This window comes from Antrostomus carolinensis, unplaced genomic scaffold, assembly GCF_000700745.2.
Source record: "Antrostomus carolinensis isolate BGI_N321 unplaced genomic scaffold, ASM70074v2 scaffold23711, whole genome shotgun sequence".
NCBI lineage: Eukaryota > Metazoa > Chordata > Aves > Caprimulgiformes > Caprimulgidae > Antrostomus > Antrostomus carolinensis.
In genome coordinates, this window is record NW_010295218.1 from 1 (window position 1) to 15,389 (window position 15,389).

A 15,389-nucleotide genomic window follows, 5' to 3' on the forward strand; every position below is an offset into this window, starting at 1 on the left:
CTGAGTTCTGGTAGGTTTTTTTATTTGTTTTCTTGGAAGCTGCATGATTATTTGACCACTGCTAATTTGTAAAAGCAAAATATGCAAGATGGAGATAGAGGAAAAAAAAATTAAATGAGAAAAATATTACAGATACTATTCTAAATACAATATGGTTTGATTGCTTTCCCCTGCCTTTACTTCCCTTTCCACTGCCTTTACTACTGTGAAGGTGACCATGGATTTCTTTACTAAGCATTAGGGAAATACTTATTTTACTGGAATTACTTATTTCATTGATTTTAATCCCACCAGTTAGAGATAATATTATGAATAATATGTTTCTTTAGTAAGAAACTGAAACACAAAGTTCCCTCTGAACATCAGATAACACTTTTTCACTGTGAAGGTGACCATGGACTGGCCCAAGTTGCCCAGGGGGATTGTGGAGTCTCTGTCCTTGGAGATACTAAAAAGGCACCTGGACATGGTCCAAGCAGCCTGCTCTAGATGACCCTGCTTGAGCAGGGGGTTCAACCAGATGACCTCCAGTGGTCCTTTCCAACCTCAACCTTTCTGTGATTTTATTTGCTGTGAGTAACAATTCTTACAAATGAAGGCATGTCACCTTTAATCATGATTAATGCTTATGAATGGAAAGATGAGACAGCAGCACTATTTCCTCCTTTCCTTTGTGTGGGAAAGAGTTGACAATTCCTTGTGGCTTTCAGATCACTTGATGAAGCAAAGGTATGCCTTTTCACAGGGAATATACTTTTGTTTTTCCTTGTCGTTTCATTTTAGTAGTAATTTTTTTCACTAGTGTGATGATTTAATCAACTTAGAGTGTTTTTCTGTTGCAGAAAAGATAATTTGCAATTTTTAACTGCAATATTTATTTACCTTCATTCTGTAGTGCTACTTTTGCTTCTAGCATCTAAATTAATTTAAATTTTTCATTATTCAAGTTTCAGATGTAGAGAAAGAAGGCTACTTAGGTTTTGCTGGTTTTGTCTTTGAAAAGTAAGTAGGTGAACTTAGCATTCCTCGTAGGCAGGGTATAGGCAGCACTCTCATAGGTACATCTAATATGTAATATTATGTATAATAAACCTGGTGTTCTGAGTGGTTAAAGAGATTTCTAATTACCTTTACTTATGTCTATATTGAGCCTTTGTCAATCATTTAAACTGCTAAGGTTTTGTTGCTTGCTTTTCATTCTAGGTGAAAAATCAGAGGAAGTTAATTTATGTATTCCCAAAGTCTATGAGCCAATTCATTCCTTTCATCAGCTACGGAATCGTTTAAATATGTTTTTACAAACATACAATGAGAACATCCGTGGTACTGCAATGGACATGGTTTTCTTTGAAGATGCTATGATTCATTTAGTCAAGGTACAGTCTTACTGGATTGCTATTTGTTGTTGTCCACTTGCCCTCAGCACCCGTGAGTGAAGGTATACACGAATCGAGGTAAATTACTTCTAAACCAGAAGCAAGCGATTTATTGCTAACAAATATTTTGTCTGTTACTCTATGACAAGGTATTAAAACTCAACTTTTCTGATAATGCACCAGATGGAACTATTCTTTTATACCTTTCATGTCTGATTGGCTCATGGTCTTACCTATTCTAACTCTATTTCAACCTTTCTTCTTTTTAATTCTTCTGAGAGCCCTTCTGCTCTTTGCAATGAGCCAAATGAAATATAGGTTAGGACATAACTGGTTGCTTATGAAGGAGTAGGCACAGCAGAGTAGGAAAAAATGTAGTCCAAATTTCCTGTGTAGATCTGCAGCATGCTCACTTTTAAAATTCCTTGGAATATGGGTTGTAGCTGACCATAATTTTTAGCACAATGCAGCTTGATAGGATTGTCTGTATAGAATAGGTTTCAGACAAAGGAAAAGTGTGTTTTGTTTTGTTTTGTTTTTTTAAACTAAAACCCCTATTGTTTCTCAGTTGTGAGGTTGTCTGTATTTTTTATAAATTATTAAGAACAGAATATTGGATTGTACCATCCTAACAAATAATATAATAAATATCAAAACAATTTACATTTAATTATGGTTGACAAACACATTGCGTATACAGTTTTCAAAATTTTGGTGTGGATTCTTGTAATTTCACAGAATTAGTCTCTTTCTTTTAAAGTCTTCCCTGCAAAATGGATGATATTCTGCTGTGGATTTGTTTAGGAAAATTGTTAAGTCATCATCACACCCACTAACAAGTTTCTGGCTTATTCCCAGTCTCAAAATTTGTATAAACTCAGGATCTAGGGGGGGGGAAAAAAAATTCCCATAGAAGACCCACCTGTTATCAGGAATCTCTTCTTTGGGTACCTAGATGGTAAATACATGAAACGCTATCTTAACTTTCACTTGGATAAAATGAATATATAGTACTTCTCTGGTCCTATATTATTGAAAGCAGCATGTACAGCTGTGCAGGTCTGAGCTTTGTGTTAGCTAGACTTGAGACAGCTTCTAAGAGAAAGCTAGGTAAGCACAGTTAAGATAATGCGTGGTCTGACCTCATATAGTATGACTTGAACAAGTTAAAGCTGGGAAATATCTTAAACAGAGAACCAAGCTTCCAATTTACACCTTGTGTGCCTCTGCTTGGAAAAGATCTAGTAGCCATAATTGAAGCAATTGGCAATATTCCAGAAGTGGTGTACAAACCTATTTTTCTTTTTCTAGTTAAATACTAAATATGCTTAGAGTAAACCTTCATACTTGTTTTTATCTTTGCTCATAAAACATTAACCTATGAGAAATAACACTCAATATGCAAAATATATGGGTTTAAAACTGCAGGAAATTGACATGACTATTTTTAATAACTTGAAAAAAAAAGTTAGAGGAAAGGCAAGTAAATAGCTATCCCATGCTGTTTATTGGCATAATAGAATTGTAGGGGCATGAAAGCAATGCTCCAGGTAATATGGAGAACAGGAGCCGATACTCCACATCACTGCTTGTGCGGAGGAGACCAGCTGCTAACCAGTTGGTTGGTATTACCTTGCCTTTGAGAGGCAAGTGGCTTCATGCTGTTCTGGAAATTAATGCAGGCTCTTCTGTGTACTATGAATATCTGTCCATGTGCGACTGATGGCATGTGGAGCAGGTTTGTCTCCTGTGTTTAAAGGCATATTTTCTCAGCATCAGGTAACATCTTCTATCTGTTTCCAGATGTCTTGGCATCATTTTTTTGCTGTGGATAGTGAGGTGGGTGCTGCATGTAGTTCAGTTAGTACTGAATTTTTTTCCCCTCTGAATTGCAAAGGGTCTGTTTCTTTACGTTGCACTGTCCTGAACTGAAGGGAAATGTGGAGTAGTAGGTAACTATTGCCTTTTGCTTCAAAAGAGAATAAAGAAATGGGAAATAAAGGAAAATCTACCTGGGAGATGTTCCACTGTGACCAAATATTCATGCTGATAATGTGCATTTTTATAATCAAGTAAACTAAAAGCTTAAGAAGTTTGTCTATAAAGGCAGTATTATTGCCTGCTACAGAGAATACTGAAGACTGTCCTGAATTTAACTTGCCTGCAACAACTTGTCTTTCTGGTCACAACAAAGGGGCCTGGAGAGTTGAGTCTTACTAAAATTGTCCACAGGGTATGGCATTGGGGAAATTATTATTTCCTTCCTAATTTTAATAATCTATCATGCTATGATAACACATCACTAAGAAATCATAGTTGAGATTTACTTGTGCTTTGTGAAAGTATGAGATGCAATTCTAATGATAACTGACAGTTTACAGTGGTGGAATCAAGTGGCTGTTATACTATTGGAAAGTTTACAGAAAATATTGCAAAGTGCAAATGTCCACAGAATATATTAATACAGATATAAAATTCCTTAATTAAACCTTAAAATTCTCATTTGTTCTGCATTTTTAATATAACTATTACTGCAGTACCATAAGATTTTTGGGTGTGTAACTTATACACATTGTAGCGATAAATGACTGTGATCTTACACAGATTTCTCGGGTGATTCGCACTCCTCGTGGAAATGCTCTTTTAGTTGGAGTTGGTGGATCAGGAAAGCAGAGCTTGACAAGACTAGCGTCTTTCATAGCTGGTTATGATACATTCCAGATAACGTTAACAAGGTAAGCATTAATTTTTAAGTAAATAAATACTTTTTGTTTGAATTCTTCCTATAAATAAAACAGGCTCCTAGTCGCTGCAATGGGAGAAAAAAAAAAAAGCTTAACATGAGCTGACCACTGTTGCCTGCAGTGGTAAGACATGAAAATCCTTTGAGACTTAATAAATTTGCTTGATTTTCTACAAGAAGTCTGAGATTTTACCATCTTTGGAGTCAAGATGGTAAAAAACTTACTTTGGAGTATATAGTAAACTGTTTCTTGTGTTTCACAGAATGAGAATGAATATTGGCAGTGTCAGATTATCTTTACTCTGTCTTTACACAATACACTAAACCGTACTGAAAAGTATTTGAAGGTGGTATCTATCCATAATGCCTTTATGAGTTTATCTTGTAATATTTGAAATAATGCCTGTATAATAAAGCCTGTGAAAAAAAACAGTCCGGAAGAGATCTGGGGAACCCTTACACCTGAAGGCTTTGAAACCTGATGTGTGCACCAGAAGAATTAAAGAAACTATCATGAAGAATAGACTGAGTGAAGATTTGAATAGACGTGATTTTAGACTTAACAAGATTCTGATAAAACATAATCCTGCCTTACAAACCCCTTGAAGTTCTCCAAATGGGTCAACAAGCAACTGTAGAAGTGTGATCTGATTGATAAAATTAAACCTTAAGTGTTTATTTAAAAGACATACAATAATTTGTGCCAAAATACCTCTGGGAAAAATTTTGAATCCTTCTTGGATGAAATAGTTTGTCCTCTGTTAATCCAAAATTTCCTGTTCTGTGAGTTCTTAAAGATAATAATTGTTGGATTTTAAATGGTTTCATTTAGTTCCCCAAGGTAGATGATAGTCATATTGCTAACTTAACGTATGTAACTTAAAGTATTTTTTTCAGATCAGTATTTTTGTCTGCTTCTGAGTAACTAACTGAATAACTCTTCCAATCATTATTTCCCCCTGCAACTGAAACAAAGCCCCATATTTGTTTCTTCTCTGTGTCCATTTCTAACTTTAGTGGTGTTTTTGCTTTTGAAATGTCTTATTTATAAACACATGTATGGAACCTTATCTTGGTGATTATGATATCTTTGCTGAAAAGTAAAATATTATCTTCTTAAGAAAAAATTTCTAAAAACAATGTACTTACTTCCTGAGCTCCTCCCTAATAATGAGGAACTATTGTATAATTTCTGATTTTTCAGGCCATACATGAGATCATTATGGTTACATAGAAACTTGTAATGAAGTTCTACACAACCACTTCTCTGTTTTAATTCCCAGTGGGCACACTAGAAACCTCAGCTTTTACTGTACTCCTTTTTCCAGCCAGAGAGATAATTCCAGCATAACCTTGTGTATCAGGTTTGTGTGGCAAGTTTTTGGTAGCGGGGGTGCTACTGTGATGGCTTCTGTGAGAAGCTGCCAGAAACTTCCCCCACATCCAACAGAGCCAATGCCAGCTGGCTCCAAGATGGATCCACCACTGGCCAAGGCTGAGCCCATCAGTGATGGTGGTAGCACCTCTGTGATAGCATATTGAAGAAGGAGGAAAAAACCGTGCTACCTAACAGCAGCTGGAGGAAAGAAGTGAGAGTATGAGAGAAACAACTATGCAGAGAGCAAGGTCAACCCACCACACATTTTTTATGTTTTTGAATCTCTTAGTTTGCTACTGCTCTTTTTCCTTATATGAGAGAAACAACTATGCAGAGAACAAGGTCAACCCACCACACCTTGTCTAATAATTTTTTATGTTTTTTAATCTCTTAGTTTGCTACTGCTCTTTTTCCTTTTTGTAAAACTGTGGGTGCCACCATTGGTGATGACTTTCACTAGAAGGACCAACTGGTTTGAGTTTTTAAATTAATCCATAAAATCTAAAGCATTTTATGCACTAAGTACATGACAAAACTGTGTGAGACACCTCCTGTCTGTCTTTTCACTTTTTCTAGCAAAAGAGAAATAAATGGCATGATAAAACTTCAGATTTGCAGGTTTTTTTGTTGTTCTTTTTGGCTTTTTTTGGTGGGTTTGGAGTGTGGGGTTGTAGATTTTTTTTTTTTTTTTTTTTAAATGGATATGGGAGGTGAAAAAGAGAGCACGAAAAAGAAGAATGGATTAGGTATTTAAAGTGAGACTTTAAAATCAACTATGACTTTTCTTCTAATCTAGATTAAAATGCCCGGACTTTGGAACCTTTGTTACCTTAAATTCTGAGTGACTGTTTATGACTTAAATTTGCTTGTTCTTTTTCTTTTAACTGGAAGCTCTTTTTAAGAGAAACGAATATTAGTACAACTGTCCTTTATTGTAGATCTTACAACACTTTAAATTTGATGGAAGATCTGAAACTCCTGTACAGAACAACAGGACTGCAAGGGAAAGGCGTCTGTTTTCTTTTTACAGACAATGAGATCAAAGATGAGTCTTTCTTGGAATACCTGAACAATGTTTTATCTTCAGGAGAGGTAAGATGCCTTCTCATGATGATTTTTCTGCTTCTAAAATTTTATAATTCTGAAGTGAAATAACCAAATTTATTTTAATATTCTTATATGTCAGGGGATACACTTTCACAAACTAAAACTCAAGTGCTTTTTATCATTACAGTGTTATAAAAATCAGAAACAATCCATTATACTAGGTTAGAATGAGCCAAAACTATTGTAAAATGAAGAATAAGCATCATGATTCCATACAGAGGCATTGTCTAAGTCAGACCCTTTAAAATGTGTTGACAAGCTGTCAGGTACATGAGAATAGCTTAAAAAAAGATGAGACTTGGGGAACATCTCTGAGGTTTAACAAGATTGTCTGTTAAATTAAATATTTAATTAGTATATAATTAATTTTTGTATAGCAAATTTATATCCAGAATGGATGGGATGGCTTTTATTGTTATTTATTTATTTATTTACTCACGGATATGTTTCAGAGTAACTTCTACAAGTTATTAGAATATTAAGGGAAGAAAACAAAGCCATTGTACATGGTTTGTTTTTCACATGGGAGAGCGGACTTTACTTTTACAGCACGTAAGATTTCAGTGTGTGTAATGGAATCACTTCAGTAAAGGTTCTGGTTTAAAAGACTGGAGTGGGTCCTAGTAACTTCAATGTCTTAAATGTATGTCCCTTCCTGAAATGCTATGTATTAAATGAACCTTATGCTATATACTCTATTTTGGATCATCTTGTAAAATGTGAAAAAATCTTCCTTTTTTTTCTCAAAGGTGTCAAACTTATTTGCACGTGATGAAGTAGATGAGATCATTAGTGACCTCATACCCACCTTCAAAAAGGAACATCCACGTAGACCTCCAACCAGTGAGGTTCTGTATGACTACTTCATGACCAGAGTCTGTCAGAACCTTCATGTGATTCTTTGCTTTTCACCAGTGGGTGAAAAATTCCGAAATAGGGCCCTGAAGTTCCCTGCTCTCATTTCTGGATGCACTATAGATTGGTTTAGCCGCTGGCCTAAGGATGCTCTAGTGGCAGGTAGGTATAGGTTTTGTCTCTGCAGTTATTTAATTCTCTGATTGGTGGTCTTGAAGTTGTTTTAATTGCTTTGAATTTTGCCCGCACACTGGCAGAAGAAACTTACTTGATTTTAAGATTTGTTAAAGATATTTTATTCTTTAAAGCTTGCTGTATTAGTCTGTTGAAATATTTCTAACAGAGGAAAGACTTTGAACACAGTTTGAAGAAAAATTTCCCTTAAAGATGGCTTAAAGGCATTAGTAGAGAAAGCAAAATACTACTAAAGAAAGAGATTATTAGTCACTGTACCTGTGATCAGGCATACAGAGGAAGGCTGTGATTACCCAATCCCTGCTAGCAGTTAGACAGGTTCAGAGAAAAAAAAACAACCAAAAAACAGTTACACGCTTTGGACGTGAAAGAATCCTAGAACGGTTAAGGTTGGAAGGGACCTCTGAAGGTCATCTAGTCCAACCACCCTGCTCAAGCAGGGACTCCTAGAGCACACGAATCAGGATTTTGTCCAGATGGTTTCTGAATATTTCCAGGGAGGGAGATTCCACAACCTCTCTAGGCAGCCTGTTCCAGTGCTGTTACCCTCACAGTAAAGTTCTTCCTTATGTTCAGGTGGAACTTCCTATGCTGCAGTTTATGCCCATTTCCTCTCGCCATATTGTTGGGTGCCAATGAGAAGAATCTGGTCCCGTCCTCTAGACACTCTCCCTTTAGATATTTATGAACATTAATCAGAACCCCTCTGAGTTGTCTTTTCTCCAGGCTGAACAGGCCCAGCTCCCTCAGCCTTTCCTCATATGAAAGATGCTCCAGTCCTTTAATCATCTTAGTTGTCCTTCCCTGGACACGCTCCAGAAGTTCCCTGTCTTTCCTGTACTGGAGAGCCCAGAACTGGACACAGTACTCCAGGGGGGACCTCACCAGGGCTGAGTAGAGGGGGAGGATCATCTCTCTCGACCTGCTGGCAGCACTCTTCCTAATAAAGCCCAGGGTACCATCAGCCTTCCTGGCCACAAGAGCACACTGCTGGCTCATATTTAACTTTTTGTCCACCTGGACTACCAGGTCCTTCTCTGCAGGACTCCTTTCCAGGAGGTCAGCCCCCAACCTGTACTGATACAGATCCTTGAATACCAGATCCTTGGCTATGCTTTTTACTGAGAAGTGTGGAAGAATGTTAAGAATCTGATGGTGGACAGTAAAGAATAGGGTTTCAGAAGCTGGATGAAATCTGACAAATACATGCTGACATGTTTTATATTGCCTTGCTTATAAGCTAAGAGTTTTTCTTGAATTTTTACTTACATTTATATTTTTCTTTCTTTCCTAAGTATCTGAACATTTCCTGTCCTCATTTGATATGGACTGCACTGCTGATACAAAGAGGGAAATTGTGCAATGTATGGGCTCGTTCCAGGATGGAGTGGCAGAGAAGTGTTCTGATTACTTTCAGAGATACAGACGTTCTACACATGTGACTCCCAAATCCTATCTGTCCTTTATTCAGGGATATAAAAACACATACAAAGAAAAGCATGCTGAAGTGCAGACATTAGCAAACAGGTAAGCTACTCAGTTTACTGCTGTCTTTCTGTGGTTTTCTTCCACAGCTAGGTATATTCTGATAATGTTTCATTTCAATGCATAATTATTATTTTTTTAAATTTCCTAAAGTTGTATAAAAGTGTAACTATAGTTGCTCTTGGCATGTAAGTTAAAGACTATATATTTTTGGAAGGAGGAAAAAGAGTAGTGCTTGTATAAAAAAGCATGGTTGAGGGAAACAATGAATGTAAATTATTCCCATGTATTTTTAATGAGTATAAGAAAACATCTACATGTAATTTCATAATGTGTTCACAATAACGTTTAATTTACCAGATAACAACTTTTGTTTTCTTGCTAAACAGTTGTATCCTCCTGATGTGAACGTGTAAGAAATACCCTTGGTGTTTTTGGTTTTGAGATCATAGAGCCTAATTTAGGCTGCTGAGCTTTTTACTTCTAGATTATTAAGGTGGTTTTTATATATTCATTCTCCTTTTCAGGTACTTTATTAAACTAATGAAGTCTATTTGCAGATTTATCTTCATGTCAGAAATACTCGAATAGAATGTAAAATTAGCATTTAGTGTATCAGTTGGCATCACCCTTAAGAAAAACTGTCTTCTCAATTTTGAAAGATTGGCACAAAGGGCTGGAAGCCTTTAAGAAAGACCCAAACTAGTTTATTTAACTTTGAAACATTTCTGACTTCAAAGCCAAATTGAGTTAGAAATCTATAGTTACGGTATGGGTGAAGACAGAGAAACAGAGAGGTCCGGTCCTGTTTTCTACCTTCTGACACCTCAAATGTGTGAGATTAGTTCATACATGTCAATTTGTTTCACTTAATCTTAGTTGCATAGTCTGAATTACTTTGGCAGGTGTTACTCTTTATCTCTTCTCCTCTATTTGTTTAGTTGTCTAAGTACTGCTTACCCTTTGCAATAGCAGCCTCTGTAGAGGCCACTTAAACTTGTCTGAAAAGTCCCAAGTGAGGACTTTGATAGATAAAAAGCTCTATTCAAGTGACATTTTAATGCTGGATGAGAAAAGTGTTATCTCAATGCTATTTTTCTGTTACTCTCTTTTGATTGGTCTTGATTTCAGTATTTTAAATTTATTAGCCTTTTCAGTATCCTTTTCAAACAAGAAATAGTGATTTGAGATATTTTTCAGAATTCTAGCGATCAGAAAATGCTTTCTTCTGTGTAGAACTCAGTCCTTTGAGTATCAGATTGGAGCTCAACAGGGACGGTGACATATATTAAACCAATATATAGGATTTTTGTGCAGTGATAAAGGCATACTGTTTGAGTTAGAAGTGCGTAAAATTTCAAGCCACAGACTCTCTTCATGTAATTCTTTATCATTCACTTTCTTGGCTGTGAAGACATCAGACACTGAAAGTTACTGTACTAGTTTTATTTTTGGTGTAAAAACATCTTTTGCTAGTGTTGGTTCTGATTGAGGTGATTAATTCTATTGGGAAATTTGAAAATCACAGTTTAAATTGCATAGGGAATGACATGCTTCTTATTTTGGTTTTTAACTACAGAATGAACACTGGACTGGAAAAACTGAAAGAGGCCTCTGAGTCAGTGGCTGCTCTAAGCAGAGAGCTGGAGGTAAAAGAAAAGGATCTTCAAATTGCCAATGAAAAAGCTGACATGGTATGTACAGCCTAACAGTGTCTTGCAGTTATTTTTTGTTTGTTTGTTTTGGGTTTTTAAAATATTGTATTTATTTTTTTATTTAATTCTATTTTGAATAGATCAATAAAGTAAAAGGAAGTTAAGTGTTGCATAAAAATGGATCTTAGGAACTTGTAGCAGTGATGAAAGTAATCTTCAAGTTTTCTAGTTCTGGAATTCAACAGATAAAAATTTTACGACAAAAATTATATTCAAAAATACATTCTTCCAACTAGGTGTTTTCTTTAATATTTGGCATGTGGGTTTTCTCACATTCTAGGTATTGAAAGAAGTTACTGTAAAAGCACAAGCTGCTGAGAAGGTGAAGGGTGAAGTTCAGAAAGTGAAAGACAAAGCTCAAGCTATTGTAGACAGTATCTCAGTTGATAAAGCCATTGCTGAAGAGAAATTGGAAGCCGCTAAGCCTGCTTTGGAAGAGGCAGAAGCAGCCTTACAGGTTAGTACTTGGACCATCTATGACATTATTTTACTAAGAAAATGGGCTTCTTTGAAAACAAATATAAGATTGCAGGTGTGTTGCATAATGCATCAGTTGTCAGAAAATGTATGCAAATAAATATACATATTCTGAGGCTTTTCAGGTTCAGTTTTGTTTTTCTTTTTCCACCTCAGTACCAAACCCAAAACAAGCAGTTTTTCAGAAAAGGGCAAGTTTTAACTTTAATTTGAAATGATAGTTGATAGATGATGTGCTGCAGGTTGGTACTAGAGCAGTAACTGAATGTTGATACTGTTACAAAACAACTTGTGTGCAATGAATGAAAAAGTGCCTTCCACATATAAACAGTTATAATTCCATCAAAATCTAACCCTCCTGTTTGATTTTCACCAATGAATTGCATTTTCAATAAGTTTACTGGTCTACTCTTTTCGGCTTTCAAAAAAAAAAAAAAATTGTTATGAGTTGTGGCATTACTCAGATTTTTCGTGTTCACCATGGGACTTCATGTCTTTCAACATACTCTTTTTGTAAAGCTTTTTAAATAGAGTGATAACAATCTGCCCGTATTTTTATGTATCATTAGTGATGAAAAAAGATTAATTTTTTTGATCTTGCATAGAATTTTTTTTTAATGTCTATTCAGCTAACTATATAAGAGAATGTCCCTCAAGGCATTTCTGTCATGAGTAGCAGTAATGGTATCTGAAGTAAACCTAATACTAGAGGCTCTCGGGGAGGTGGCATCTCAAGAAATAGAAAAGAATGAGGGAAAAATCTGATGGATAGATAAACCTCAGAGATTCTTATGTAGATTTTTGGTAAGTTTTTCTTTCCACTTGAGAGGCTACCAACAGTTGTGATGGTTAAAGACTACTGTGATGTTCCTTCAAATCAAAGTCTTCAAAATCTAGTATAAATAAGTTTTCATGGATCTTCTGCTTATATGACTTCACTTTGAGGGAGAGGTGTTTAACAGCCTCTGACTGCCATGATTCTTGAAGGGCAGAGTGGAAATGTCGAAATGAAGGTTGATGACATTACAGCTGATAAAAGTGGAATAAGAGAGCAGGTCTAGATCTTAACATTCTGGTACTTGGCTACATGAGAAAGGTAAAAAAAAAAAAAAAAAAAAAAAAAAACAAAAAAAAAAAAAAAAAAAAAAAAAAAAAAAAAAACCCCAAAAACAAAACCAGAAAAACAACCCAAAGCCCAGAGGTGGGCAAGCATTCTGGCAAGTGCATAAATAAATAATGCTAACTGGCCAGTGTCTGAGGTATGAAAAGAGCACCAATGTTCTGTGCTCGGTCCTGCATCTTATTACAGTTTACTTTTTGGTTTTGGCTAAAGTTACCAAGCCGAAACAATACTACTCTTATTGAGGTTTTGGATTCTAATAAATGAAAATCCAATTTTAAGGAAAAACTACACTAGCATTATGGTGAGACTTCACAATGGGGAAAGGTAGTTTAATCTTAATCTTTAAATTTAAATCTTGAAATTCTTGAATTTTTATAATAAATTCTTTTGCCTGTGCCTAAAGGGGGAAGGAAAACTCTCAAAAAAGCAAGCCCATCAGCATGCATATCTGTATTCTCAGCATGCATTCATTCATTCAGAAACTGCTTTAAGCAAGAACATCCTCTTTATGAGTCTGTATAGAGCTGCATCTTTCAAGACATGAATCTCATAATCATTGTGGATTTGCAAATTTCCAGTTAGGGTTTCCTATAATGGAATTCTGCTTGCAGTGTAGACAAGTGTCTATTAAAACATTTGATAAATATAAAAGTCACTTCCCAGATAAAAAAAAAAAAAATAAAACCTGTGTTTGGTTATTTCACTCTGTTTTTTATATATTATAGGACTGCTAAATACTACATTAAAAGACAGGTAGGTACAGAACAGCTTGTAAGCATTTTTAAACATATAGTGACTTTAATTTTTTTTAAACTTTGAGTAACAATTGTCAAAAACGTGCATGGTAGTTTTAAGCTTTTAGGTGCTGCTGTGGAGGTGGCTGAACTGAAGTTTCCTAGTAGTTGCTAGGAGGTAGTAGTGAAAATCTGGAGGGTCCTTCTAGCTTCATGCTTTTTAGAGAAAAAATTATTTTCAATTTAAAATAATATGACTGATTTTTTTTCTTCTCCAATAGATTAATACTGGTGAGCTTGTGTTCTATGTATTATTAAATAAATAATAACAGTAATTGCTTTACCCTTTGTTTCAAATTAGACAATAAAACCTGCAGATATTGCCACTGTCCGCACACTGGGTCGGCCTCCTCATCTCATTATGCGTATCATGGACTGTGTGTTACTGCTCTTCCAGCGAAAAGTGAATAATGTGAAAATTGATCAGGAAAAATGCTGTACCATCCCATCATGGCAAGAATCTTTGAAACTGATGACAGCAGGGAACTTCTTACAGAACCTACAGGTGCTTGTGCAACCTTCTTTTTGATATTTTTTTTAATTTAAGAAAACACGGGACAATATTTTCTCTGGTGTTCACAGAAGAACAAATGTGCAAGGAGAATCAGACACACAATAGATCTGAAATGTTAAGGGCTTAAAAATAAGTATGCCATAATGAAATAAACTTGAATCCTTCTGGCACAGTCAGGTCATAAATCTATTATAGTTTCTCCTAAGTATGGCAATGAAATTACTTTCGTTGACAAATGATTCAAAGCTTTAAGCATTTGGTTTGAATAGCCATTACTTATCTGTTTCATTAAAGCTGATAGAAAACATCTTTTTTTCTGGTACCATTAATTTTCAGCATTGCAACTTGTGCAGTGAAGGAGTAGTTGCAAAAGAATAGTTGATTTATTAGGATGTACAAAATCAGAATTCTTTGAAATTTGGGATTTTCAGCTCCATAGCATGTGTCTAGGGAAATGGGAAGAGTAACTGGTGAATAAGTCTCTGTTCATAACTTAAACTAATAATACTATGATTAATCAACTCAGAATAAATTGTACTTTGCTCTGCCCTGCTAGATGTTATTATCTCTGATTTCTGCATTTTGAGGAGTTTACTTTAGGTTGTGGAGTCTCCTTCTCTGGATACATTAAAAACCCGCCTGGACGCCTTTCTATGTGATCTCATTTAGGTTCCTGCTCTGGCAGGGGGATTGGACTAGATGATCTTTCGAGGTCCCTTCCAATCCCTAACATTCTGTGATTCTGTGATACTTAAACTGTCTCTGATCCAGCGGGAAATCACAGATGACAGGCTTGACCAACTTTGTATGGTTGGTAGTGCCATGGATGCCATTTATGTAATATTCACATTGCATCTGCTCCTAAGGATTTTTAATTTACTGAAGGGCTTCAACATTTCAGTGCTTGTACACAAACCTATTTGTGCTTCAGGAAACAGCTATTTTTCAAGTTTATCAGTGATGGACTTTCATTATACCTTGTAAATAAATCTGTAAAGAAGACCAAACTTATACAGAATATTTGACCATCAAAATAAATTTGATGTGGAAAATTGAGAGCTTTTGGGGATGAAAAATGGAAGAGATATTTTCTGGAGAAAAGAGAGGGTCAAAATAAATTCTTAAAATTGAAACACATTTCACTAGTGAGATAAGGTAATGTGAGAAGACAGCTGGCTTGTCCTTCGAAAGAACTGTCTTGTAGAATATACGTTTATGAACCAGGGTTAAGCTTTTCCCTTTCTTTTTTAAGATTAAGTTACTTATTCAATCTTAAGGAAAATGGAATTTCAAGCAAGATATCAGTGATATTTTGTATCAACAATTATCTATGTAATAATGGATAGTGCAAGATAGTGATCATAAATGAAGGCAAACATTTTTACATTTTATAAGAATATAGAACAGAGTGGAATGACTTTGGCAAGCTCTCAAAGAGCATGAGAAAGAGAACTTTGTATTAGCTGTTTATAACTAACTTTTGTGATCTTGGTAGTGTTCTGTTTGTGGTGAAATAAGTATATGTACAGTTTACATATATTACATACATTATGGATATTGCACTTTTATTTTTCCTTTTAGCAATTTCCAAAGGACACAATTAATGAAGAAGTGGTAGAACTACTGA

General features: G+C 35.4%; 1 protein-coding gene across 1 annotated transcript in view; it reads left to right on the forward strand.

Moving 5' to 3' along the window:
- Positions 1 to 1,203: 1,203 nt before the first annotated feature.
- The window catches only part of LOC104532657 (dynein heavy chain 5, axonemal), a gene marked incomplete at both ends in the record, with an annotated part of 34,865 nt that continues 20,679 nt past the window's right edge, over positions 1,204 to 15,389 (forward strand). The window contains 9 exons of the mRNA XM_010177913.1: positions 1,204 to 1,376; positions 3,981 to 4,111; positions 6,436 to 6,589; positions 7,354 to 7,621; positions 8,950 to 9,181; positions 10,719 to 10,833; positions 11,135 to 11,311; positions 13,550 to 13,753; positions 15,344 to 15,383. Coding sequence (XP_010176215.1) covers positions 1,204 to 1,376; positions 3,981 to 4,111; positions 6,436 to 6,589; positions 7,354 to 7,621; positions 8,950 to 9,181; positions 10,719 to 10,833; positions 11,135 to 11,311; positions 13,550 to 13,753; positions 15,344 to 15,383 — 1,494 coding nt within the window. The remainder of the gene's footprint in view (positions 1,377 to 3,980; positions 4,112 to 6,435; positions 6,590 to 7,353; positions 7,622 to 8,949; positions 9,182 to 10,718; positions 10,834 to 11,134; positions 11,312 to 13,549; positions 13,754 to 15,343; positions 15,384 to 15,389) is intronic.